The sequence below is a fragment of the Neophocaena asiaeorientalis genome, unplaced genomic scaffold (assembly GCF_003031525.2).
Source record: "Neophocaena asiaeorientalis asiaeorientalis breed wild unplaced genomic scaffold, Neophocaena_asiaeorientalis_V1.1 scaffold59, whole genome shotgun sequence".
NCBI classification, from domain to species: Eukaryota; Metazoa; Chordata; class Mammalia; order Artiodactyla; family Phocoenidae; genus Neophocaena; species Neophocaena asiaeorientalis.
This window is the reverse complement of record NW_020174268.1, coordinates 17,819,116-17,831,240: the sequence shown is the minus strand read 5'-3', so window position 1 is coordinate 17,831,240 and position 12,125 is coordinate 17,819,116. Positions and strand designations below refer to the sequence as shown.

The window sequence follows — 12,125 nt, the reverse complement described above, 5'->3', positions numbered from 1 at the left end:
GTCCGGCAGGCGGACTCTCAACCACTGCACCAGCAGGGAAGCCCTGCTGTATATTTTGATGAGGATTTTGCATCTACAGTAGATATCAGTCTGTAGTTTTCTTTTCTCTTGATATTTTTGTCTGGTTTTGGTATCAAGGTAATATTGTCCTCACAGAATGAGTTTGGAAGTGTTCTCTTCACCCCTCCCCCCATTTTTGGATAATTTGTGAAGAATTGGTATAAATTTTTCTTTAAGTGTCTGATATGATTCACTAGGGAAGACGTTTGGGCCTGGACTTTTCTTTCTGGGAAGTTTTTGAATTATGAATTCCATCTTTTTGTTATAGGTGTATTTTCTATTTCTTCTTGAGTAAGTTTTCATAGTTTGTGTCTTTCTGGAACTTTTCAGTCTCACTAGATTATCTAATTTGTTGAGATATAATTGTTCATTAATATTCCCTTATAATTATTTTTATTTCTGAAGAATGAGCTGTGATGTCCCCTCTTCCATTCCTAATTTAAAAATTTGTCTTCCCTTTCTCTTGTTTAGTCTAGCTAGAGGTTTGTCAACTTTGTTGATCTTTGTAAGAACCAACTTTTGACTTCATTGATTCTCTCTATTGTTTTTCCATTCAGTTTCATTTATTTCCATTGTCTTATTTATTATATCCTGCTTTCTGCTTGGTTTAGTTTGCTCTTTTCTTTCTTCAGTGTCTTTAGGTGGAAGGTTGCTTTATTGATTTGACATCTTTCTCCTTTTTTAATGTAGGCATTTATAGATATAACTTTCCTTCTAAGTACTGCTTTAGTTGCTTCCCATAAGCAACGAAAATTTTAAAAAAAGGAATAAAAACCCCAGGAGATTAATATTGGGACAATACTGTTAACCAGACTACAGAACTTAGTCTGATTTCACTCATTTTTACAGGCACTCCTGTGTGTGTGTGTGTGTGTGTGTGTGTTTCTGTGTGTTTGTACATGTATATTTAGTTCTATGAAATTTTATCATGTGTTTAGCATTGTGTTAACACCACTTAAGTCCATTAACATTTCACTTCTGGAGAGAATTAGAGCTTGTACATAGAAACTAATTCAGTCCTGTGTAACCCAAGCATGGAAATAAATCATAGATAACCCTTGTAAGGCTAAAGTCAACTTGACGAGGCTGAACAGGCTTGATATCAGGCATCTACAGAGAAGGGGGTCTACAGAGCTGAGTCAACCGTAGTCCTTTGAGAAGGGATAGGGAGTATCAGGGAATCACAGGTGACATGTTTAAGGAGACAGGGACAGGATTCAAAAATGGGCAGAAATCCAGGGAGCAGGAATTTGCCGAATGTAGTTGATAGTAGTGCAACCACAAGGATCTTAATCTGTTGTCAAATGGAGGTGAATTTCTGATGGCTTTTCTTTCCAGTGGCTGTGCATAATGAATGTGAACGGGTAGGACTAGCTCAGAGGAGCAGAGTTGTGATGGACAATTTTGATTTCAAATATACAGTACAGTCAATAGAAATGTGTTCCAAAACCAGGTACAAGAAAAATGGTGTCATTACTTTGTTACAGAGTCTCATCCCCTATATATTCACACCTTGATGCTACTCGATTATGTCACCAGCACCTGTCTCTGCCAAGGTATTGCTGGGCCCTAATTCTGCTGTTAAAGGTCAGGGAGGGTAAGTTGGACAATGGTAGATTGGCAGTGACCATAAACTGTCTCAGCAGTGAAAGTACTGAATCTGTGTGTATTGCAGGGCTGAACGTTCGTTGGCACATTAGATGAAAAAACAGAAACAAGCAAAAAACAGAAAAGAAACAGGAAAGGAATGCACTTGTATCATTTCAATCTTTTTAAATTTAACGATGCTTATTTTATAGCCTAATATTTAGTTTATCCTGGAGAAGGTTCTGTGTACCCTTGAGAAGCATGTATATTCTGCTGCTGTTGGGTGGAGTGTTTTCTAGATGTCTGTAGGTCTTGTTGGTTTATAGTGTTTGTCTTCTGTTGCCTTGTTGATCTTCTGCTTAGTTGTTCCATCTTTGAAAGTGGGGTATTAAAGTCTCCAAATATTATTTTGAATTGTTTATTTCTCCTGTCAATTCTGTAAGCTTTTGCTTTGTGTATTTTGAGACCTTGTTTTAGATGTATATATATTTACAGCCGCTGAATCTGCCTGATTTACTGACTTTGGATCATGATAAAATATCCCTCTTTATCTCTTTCTTGTTGTAAAATGTGTTTTTTCTGCCATCAGTATAGCCGCTCCAGCTTTCTGCTGGTTGTTCTTTGCATGATATGTCTTTTCCCTTTAAACTAATTGTATGTTTGAATCTAAAATGTCTGTCCAGCAGACAGCATATGTTTCAGTCTTGTTTTTCATCCAGTCTCTCAGTCTCTGCCTTATGACTGGATTGGTTGATACATTCACGTTTAATGTTACTGTTGATATAGTTATATCATGGATTTACATGTGCTATTTTGCTATTTGTTTTCTGTCTGCCTCATGTCTTTTTTGTTTCTCCACTCATTACTGCTTTCTCTTGCACTGAGTAAGTATTTTCCAAGGTAGCATTTTAATTCCTTCAGTGATTTTTCTCACTATATTTTTTTGAGTTATCTTCTTACTGATTGCTCTAGGGCTTACCATATCATCTTAAATGATCAGAATCTACTTAATATTTATACTAATGTCAGTGGGATACAGAAATGTTACTCCTATTTAGCTCTATTCCATCTTTCTCCTTTTTACATCCATGTCTGTTACAAACCCAGTAATACATATTTTTAGTTATTACTTCATATAACTTTATGTCTTTTAGAGAAGCAGAGAACAGTAACTCTAAGGCATTGACCTGACATTTACTTTCTGATACAAAGGGGCCAATATTACTCATTAAACAGTGATTATTTCTTCTTTGTCCTAGTTGAACATTTTTTTCCAAGCGTTAGAACAGACCTGAGTTGGGAATATTCGCAGCACCAGCTCCCTGTCCCCTCTTCCCTTTGCACTCACCTGATTCCTCCCCTTCCTAGTCCTGACCTAGACGTCAGGAAACCACAGTTGTACAGATTCCGCCGTCACCTGGACGTACGAGTGACCGTGGCCTCACTCTCAGGGGAGCTGCTGCTAGAGGAAAGGGCTCTGCAGGCCCAGCCTGGCATCTGTTGGTTCTTGATGTATTTCCACACATAGATGCTTTCTAATATGTAGACTCTTCATTGATTTTTTAGACCTTGAATCTTTTTTACAGATAGCCCATTTTAATTTTAATCTGCAACCTGGTGGAGCTTCCGGTAGATGATGAAGAGTTGCCTGACTGTAGTGTACGAACAAGCACGCCCAGTAAATGTGGCTGCAGTGAAAGTTGTTAAATGGCTCTACTAGGACAGTTATACAGAATAGCAGGACGCTTGGCCCTTTTTCCTTTTAAATGTCATATTAAAGAGCATTTGTGGGCTTCCCTGGTGGCACAGTGGTTAAGAATCCACCTGCCAATGCAGGGGACATGGGTTCGAGCCCTGGTCCACGAAGATCCCACATGCCGCAGAGCAACTAAACCCGTGTGCCACAACTACCGAGCCTGCGCTCTATAGCCCGCGAGCCACAACTACTGAGCCCGTGCACCACAACTAGTGAAACCCGCGTGCCTAGAGCCCGTGCTCCACAACAAGAGAAGCCACTGCAGTGAGAAGCCCACGCACTGCAACGAAAAGTAGCCCTGGCTCGCCGCAACTAGAGAAAGCCTGCGTGCAGCAACGAAGACCCAACACAGCCAAAAATAAATAAATAAATAAAATAAATGAATTTATTAAAAAAACGAGCATTAATGTTCTGGTTCTATCTGGTATTGAGAGAATTCTCATAGGGTTGGGACGATCGTCACAGTAGCTATGCATGGAGCCCGGCTCAGACACAGGAGTGCTGAGATCATGCACTTATAATAATGTTTTATTATTTCAAATTAGCTGGCTTTGCACATATCTGGGAACTAATTTTGGAGTTTAGACTATCATAAAAACAGATAATGGAAAAAGGAGAGAATGAAACCTAGCCTCAGTTTAAGCACCTATCAAGTTCTGTGTTACAAGCAGTAGTACTTACACTAACACTTCCAGGCCAGTTTTATCAACCCTGTTCCTTCCACGGGAGGAAACTGTGGTTCTTAGTGTTAGGTCAAGTGCCTGAGTTTACACAGTAGTAATTGGTAGAGACTAGATTTCAGCCAGCTACACAGTTTGTGCTCTTTCGCCTCGTTCCTGCCACCACTAAACGATTCTTTGTATGTGTCTCTGTGAGTTACTACATACAGTTTATAATTGCTGATGAGTGTCTGGCCACAAGGGTTCTTCACCCATCGTATGTCAGAAGCAAGGTGTATCTCAGCTTCACAATTCTAGGGTGACCTGCAACAGTATGTGTCCTCATTCCATTCAGCCCCCTAAGCACTTTATACCTTTCTTTATGGCCATATAGTAGGGAGAGTTGTCTGTTCTGGTCTCGTCTGCCTGCTGTCTCTCCCCCTCTTAGCACCTGGCCCGCAGTGAGGGCCCTTTCTCACAAAGACGCCTTTGTGAATGTGTTGAATCAGATCGTGCAAGAGTAATTGTGGTCTGTTTATGCTGGAGCTGGGTTAATGTTCACAATCTGTGTCTTCTCTATCCTGCTATCAACTGAGATTTTTTTTCTGGTTTGGGTTCATTTTAGCAGATTTAAAGAAACCTTCCGGTTCAAATGCTGCAAAATCCAACCTACCCAAATCTGGACTTCGTCCTCCTGGCTACTCGCGCCTCCCGGCAGCCAAGCTGGCGGCCTTTGGCTTCGTCCGGAGCTCCAGCGTGTCCTCGGTGTCCAGCACCCAGTCAGCGGACAGCACCCAGCCCGAGCCCAGCCGGCTGGCCAACCGTAAGTGGGGCGGACGGGTGGGCGGGCTTGCATCCCAGACAGGCAGGACCAGCAGAGGGCGAATCAGCGTGTGGGTACAACAGGGTTGCATTTTCTTTGCGTTTAACTAAGAATTTGGGTTGACTACCTTAATCTACCATTGTTGGGACTTCAAAGATAATCTGCTGTAGAAAAATAAAAGCCTGTTTGGCATTACCATGTTCTAAGTTACGGGGAGTTAATGTGCCAGAAAAAGACATGAAATATTAGTGGGAAAATCATTTTAGTCACCTGTGATTACCTGTCATGCCTTCATATTGGTGGAGCTCTTGATTTCTAAAAGTTAATTAAACGATGTTAAAAATAGGGGAGCCCAGCGGAGCTTCTTCTAGTCTGTGCCCAGCAAGGTCCCTGTTAGCTGAGATGTTGTCGCTCCAGGCCTGGTTCCTGACACTGGTGTTGTAAGCTGCATTTTAAAGTATGAATTAATAGCGTCTGAGCAGGTCATATCAGCTGCTGTCCCTAAAGAAGACCCAAGGCTGCCCCATTTGGGCTGAGCCTTTGAGGACCAAACCCCATCTCAGCCCCATCGACTTCAAAGTCATTGTTACTGGATCTGAAGCCATGACACCTCAGATGTTGGGTAGCAAGAATTTGCCAGGGAAATCTAAGCGGTTTTCATGTGGAAAGCTGTTTTGAAGGGCTTATAGTAGTTGAATCAAGTTGGAATAAGAGATAGAGTGAAAGACGGGAAGGGGGAAGGGGAAGAGGAAGAGAGATTGAGAATAAGATTGATTTTGTATTATTTTTTTCAATTTCCTCTCTCCAAGCTTGTTTTTTCCCTATCCTTTCTCGGCTTTATAGAGCTCATGGGTGGAACATTTGTACCTCTGTAGTTCTAAATTTTAGTCTACCTGGTTATTCCTAAAAGTAGTGCATCTCAACGTGTTTGTAAGCATTTCTGAGAGGTTCTTGGTTCACTTGATTTCCTGAATGTGCTGTGTCTCAGACCTACTTTCATATGGGAATCATTTTAGAAACCCCACTGGAATTAGGGATTGCATCACGGCACAGTGCCAGTCTCAAATTCGCAAATGTGTAACTCCTGATTTTTAGATATGTGTGTGCGTGTTACCAGTCTGAAGGTTTTGAAATAGAGGAGTGACGATTTGTCATCATTTTTAGGAGTGAAATTCTCAGTGGCATGTTTCTGTTTTAGATGGAGCATGAATGATAAAAAATCTCATGTGGTATGTATCTTTCCAAGGAAGGAGTTAAGATTTTGATTTCTTAAAAAAAATTAACCTCAAGGTGACCTGAGGCATGTCCCCATGGCAGCCACTTTTGCAAAAGGAGAGCTGACAGGTGTGGACGGAATAATTCCGGGTGTGCTTAGGGCATTTCTTCTCACCTGTGCTTCAAAGCATACTAGCTAGGGACTCCCTGAGCAGCCGAGCTAAGAGCTGTTATGTGCCAGAGAAAGTAACTCCTGGTTTAAAGATTTCATAGGAAAAGAAATATTTACTCTATTCAGAACTGTTTTCTGTTTATAAAATGCGATATGTTAGAATTGATCTGTAATTATTTGCCACCTAACTATATATAAACTTTGTCCTTCACCAGTAAATCACAGAAAAACTTCGCCCATGTTTGAATTGATGTCTTAGTGCCATTAACCGTTATGCTTATGCTTGTTATCAGATTTAAGGTCAAGAAAACTCCTGTTCCTGTTCTTTAGCAAAGAAACGATGCTTTGATGACAAGGATTAGGTAAAATACGAAGCTCTTGCAAGAGCTGAAAGTTCTTAGACAAATCCTAGGAGCAAATGTTGCCAGTTTAGCTCATGGAAACAGCTAACATGATGTCAGAGTTGGTTCCTTTTTTGTTCCTTGTCTTGTCTTTCTTTAGACACTACTTAGGGTTCATTTTAGGAATATTACTATAAAAAGGGATTGCACCACAGTAAGTAGATGCCTCAAAATCTGAAACATGATTACACTGAGGAACTATTTGCAAACGTGCGACTCGTGATTTTAGATACTCACGTGCCTGTAAACAGTCTGACAGCGTCCACGTGACTGTGAATGCTGTGTGCGGGACACTTTTAAGTGATTCATTGTGAACCTGCTAGTGTTTTGTGGGCCACCTTGGCTTAGCTGCGACTTTTCTGTGCTGTTTTCCTGGGTCCAGATGGGCAGGTGATGCTGTGGAGTGGGGCCTGGGAGCCCCCTGAGTGCGGGTCTCAGCTGTTCCATTTGGAGTCTACCCTCCACCCCGGGCTCAGGCTCTGCACCATTCATTCAACCCCGCTGGGCAAGGGCTTCCCAAGGCGAGTGCCCTGCTGTGTTTTCTGACCTTTTCCACGAGGCTTTGGCAAATGGGGCCGACACAGGGAAAGGAATCATCTGCAGGTCCTTAGAACCTGAGGGTATTTTAGCATCCTGTCCACGCCTGCATTTTATAGCTGAGCGAACTGAGATCAGAATGACCTGCTCCCATCCTGGGAGCAGGAGGGAGTATTCCTCTTCCTCTGTTTAGTTCTCAAAGCTGCCATGTATGGTAAAGACACACCCATGATGTGAAGTCATTTCTTTCTATTAGTGAAGAAAATCTTAGAGTTGAGTTGCCTTGAGAGGCCCCTCAGGCCCAACCCACCTGTCCCTGCCCCACCCCTTCCCAGGTGTGTACTCGCTTCAGGTGATGGGGAACCTTCCGTCATGTGAAGAAGCCAGCTGTTTGGTGAGCAGCTCGCATGGTGAGGCCGTGCTCCTTGTGGGTTCAGGCTGCCTCCCTGTAATTTCTTGCTAGCAGCTCAGTTTCTCTGGATTAACACGCAACCTGTATCTTCACTGTGCTGCAGATCACCCTCCCTTCACTCCTGTACAGGTTCATCACGTAGAGGTTATGAGGTTGGCCCATTTCGAACCTCAAATAAAATTTCAAATGACATTAGGTCGTGACGCACAGCTTTTTTAAGATTGAAAGTGAACAGGAAAAAAGTAATTCTCTACCTTAAAACTTAAATTTAAGCTTAAAATCACAGTATTTGAGCAGGTCTGACCTAATACGCAGCTCATCATTTTAAAAATTCTCCAATATGCTTCAGGCAATAGAAATTTGGAGAAAAACAATTACAGTGTAATTTAGTGTTGGTGACAAACTGTAGCCCAAAGTATACCTGGTTGTCAAATTTACCAGCAGTTAGGCTTATAGACTTGATTTTTCTGGTGGGTAAGGAGGTATAATTTAAAGTTAAAACCTTTGGGGGTGTGTGTGTGTGGGAAGGGAAATAGGAAGACTTAGGGTTTCATGAATTAATCATTAGTGAAAATAGATCATATCACACAAGGATAGAATAATTTATGTGGGGGATCATCTCTCACTGTGGACTCTGAATAACCTATTGGTGCTCAAGAAACAGAAAATATCTATCAGAAAATAACATGAAGAAGGTGGCCTTTGCAGCTGTCCTTTCCAGTTTCTCCTCCTCTTTTTCTCTCTGCAGTATTCTCATGTTTTCTTTGTGCGGTGAACTGAGACCAGAAATCATGAGACAAAGAATTTGAAAGGAGAAATAAAAAAGAAATCTGAAGGATTTTCTGTTGTTTCTTGTTCTGGTGCAGGAAAGTAGTAGAATGTTTAGAGATATAGGGATAGAGCTGGATGTGGACAGAGAGACTGACATCGGTATAAATAATGGTGATGCATGGGTATATGTGCCGACACCCTTCTAAATGAGTTGGGGTGGAGGCTTCATTTCTGATTAGGGTGATCAGGGAGTTTCTCAGAGGGGGTTGTGAGCTGGGCAGTATTTGGGGAGGTAGAGGTGGGCTCTACCTAGGAGATCCTTTGGGAGGAGGGATGTATCTGTTTGTACATCCAGAAAACCTCCGGAAGCCAAGGGGTTGCCATTTCTGATGCAGCCTGCTGGTTCATCATGGTGGGGTCTGTCTCCTTGGTGCTGAAGTCCAGTGTTTGAGCTCCCCAGGGTCTGTCCTCAGAATGCATCTATCCCAATGCTGCCACCTTCCCCTTGGTCCTCTTTTCCAGAGTTTCAGCTCTTAGCACTTCGGACGCGGTACCAAATCCGTATCTCCAGCCCCAACTTCTCTCCAGAACTTCTCATCTACATTTCAAATGACCTGTCAGATATCTCCAGCTGGGTGACTCAGGTCACCTCAAACTAAACGTTTCCCTCAAAATGAATCTTCCGTTATCTTTTCCAGAGTGACGCCGCCTCTCAAAGCTGCTCTGTGATGTAATGACATCTATCATCTCCTGTCTACGGAGGCTGGAAATTTTAAAATCAGCCGTTACCGCTCACCACTTTTTTTTCTTTTTTGCCTTCCTTTGTATTCAGTGATCAAATCTGATCAGTTCTTTCTTACATTTACGCTATCCTCTTTCTTTTCTCCTCCTCATCTTTGTTTAAATCTATGTCACCTGAACTATTCCCAGTACATCCTCACTCTCTAATCCACAGGCTCATGGTCCTATAGACAATTTTCTTTTGAGCCTGTTGTGAATGCTCCATGTGTCCCTGTACTCACGTCCACTGCTTTCCAGAAGTTACAGGTCCTCCGGGACTTGCTCAGCCCCCTTCTCACCTTTCCCTCACCCAGTCCCCTGACATACACCCTCAACCAGACAACGAGAGCTGTTCACATTTTTCTCTGAGGGCTTTGTGCTTTCCTGCCTTTGGGTCTTGGTTTAAACTATTCATTTCTAGAATGCTCTCCCCTCCCACAGATCTCTCTGTGGATTCAGTCATTTTCAGTGTGATTCAAATACCATTTCCTCTAAGAAGCCTTGCTTCATCTATGAACCTGAAGTGGTCCTTCCTCCTAGGAACTCCCACTGCCCCTTGCTTGTATCACTTTTGTGGCTTATCACATACAATCTTGGTATAGTTATTTGGTTTTATGTCCTGTCTCCCCTGTGGATTGTCAGCTCTTTGAGGATACAGGGTATGTCTCTTAATAATTTTAGTATACCTCACACTACCTAGCATGGGCTTTCCACTAGTAGAATTTCAAGAGAAAGACTTTTTTTTTTTTTGTGTGGTACACGGGCCTCACTGTTGTGGCCTCTCCCGTTGCGGAGCACAGGCTCCAGACGCGCAGGCTCAGCGGCCATGGCTCACGGGCCCAGTCGCTCTGCAGCATGTGGGATCTTCCCGGACCGGGGCACGAACCCGCGTCCCCTGCATCGGCAGGCGGACATTCAACCACTGCGCCACCAGGGAAGCCCAAGAGAGACTTTTGAGAGAGGAACTTGGGCAACTTTCAGAAGTATTTTGTACCAGGAACACATTTTCAGTCTGTTAGGACTTTCACAGGTCTTGATAGTTGAAGTTCCATCACTGTGGTTCTCACACTTTTCTAAACTTTCTCAATTATCTCTAAAATGTTGCTTCCATTGACTGTGGTGTACCCATAGATAATTTTACAACTCAAAGCATGGAAAAGATAATAGGTTATTTGTAGTATAATTATATTCAGAGCTAAATCGTTATGTGGACTGACCTACTAGTCTCACAGATGTCTAAGATCTTATATATCTCCTTGCATGTAATTAGCCATTTTAAAAGAATTAGGCTAAAACCCAACTGTTGAGGCTTTTCATGAGAGAATTTCAAAGTTTCCAATTAATTTCCAATTAGACATCTCAATTTAGAGAGACTGGATATTCTCATTAATTTCTAGAGCTTTAGTTCTTATTTTCATACTTAATAAATAGGTAGGTGGTCTTTTAATTATTGAATAAAATTTGGGTTCTGGAGATAATGATCTGAAGTGGAAATCACTAACCATTTTGGAAGTTAGTCAATGAAAGTAAAGGTTAATATGAAAGCTTTTTGCATGTTCATTTCAACGTTTATCCTTATGAACACTATAGAATTCTTTTACATACATGACATGTTTGATTTTCTGTAACTGACATGCATTCTAAATAAGATAAGAGGGCTTCCCTGGTGGTGCAGTGGTTAGGAATACACCTGCCAATGCAGGAGACACGGGTTCCGGCCCTGGTCCAGGAGGATCCCACATGCCAGGGAGCAGCTAAGCCTGTGCGCCACAACTACTGAAGCCCGTGTGCCTAGAGCCTGTGCTCAGCAACAAGAGAAGCCACAGCAATGAGAAGCCCACGCACCGCAGCAAAGAGTAGCCCCCGCGTGCAGCAACGAAGACCTAACGCAGCCAAAAATAAATAAATGAGAGTCGACAAGAAGCATTATTAATAACTCCTACCGAAACAGCCATCAACCTGTCTCGTTCCATTGGCGAAGAGGGAGTCATTTTTTATTCATGGAAAAAGGAGCTGAACGGGACCTGTGAGGTTAATTTTCAGAGAGGCTATTGCCTATTTCAGATTGAGCCTTATTGATGTCCTTGTACATTCCTTTTCAAAACACTCGGACACCGATCACGTCTACCCAGAGATGAGATTAGAGCGTAAATGTGTTTTGTTTTGTTTCAAAGAAAACTGACCATTAAATGGTTGAAAGTAAGATAAACTGAAATTGGGATGATAATGGTTTATATGTAGTAAACGTAATGTCTAAGGGAACTGCCTCATTTGGGGGGCTTGTGTTGTTTTGTGAGGATCGGGTTGTCTACTTGCCCTTCCCCGGTCCTGCAGTCTTGCAGCATCTGTTACGGGTGAGCATGGAACTCAGTACTGGGGCCAGGACACCCTGTGTAGTTAGTGTCTGGTGGGGAGGTGGGGTATCCAAGTGCATCCTGCAGGGAGCTGTGAGAGGGCTGTGGCTGGAGACAGCATGGCGTTGGGGAGGGGTTGGGGAGAAGGAACCCGAAGGACGGAGCACCTGCCCGTCCTGACCCCACGCCCCTCAAGTCCCCTTGGGCTGTCTCAGCCCTACTGCGTTATATCTTCAGATCTAATTATTCCACTCTGCTTCTAGGTAGTGACAGATGTTCTGGATTTGCTGTGAAATAATCCGGCAAAGAAAAGAACAAAACAAAACTGGAGGGGGGGCAGTATAGATAAGGAAAGTTAGACAAAAGTTTGATAATCCTTGAAGCTGGATGATGGAACTCTGAGGGTTCATTGCACTATTTACTTCCTGGTTTTGGGTTTTTTTTTTTTTTGTATGTTTGAAAGTTTCCATTTTTATTTAACCTTCTGTGGAAGAAGGTTAAAATCCCATCTTCTCTCTGTATTGGTTTTCCTTTCTTAAGAGTCAGTATATTCTTGTCCTGGCCCTAGGTTCTCCAGAACCTTTTTTTTTTTTTTTTT

At 42.4% G+C, this 12,125-nt stretch overlaps 1 protein-coding gene across 1 annotated transcript in view; it reads left to right on the top strand.

The window, feature by feature from the left end:
* The window catches only part of MTUS2 (microtubule associated scaffold protein 2), a 312,496-nt gene that overhangs the window by 28,079 nt on the left and 272,292 nt on the right, over positions 1-12,125 (top strand). The window contains exon 3 of the mRNA XM_024755523.1: positions 4,688-4,885. Within this exon, the coding sequence (XP_024611291.1) occupies positions 4,688-4,885 (198 nt within the window). The remainder of the gene's footprint in view (positions 1-4,687; positions 4,886-12,125) is intronic.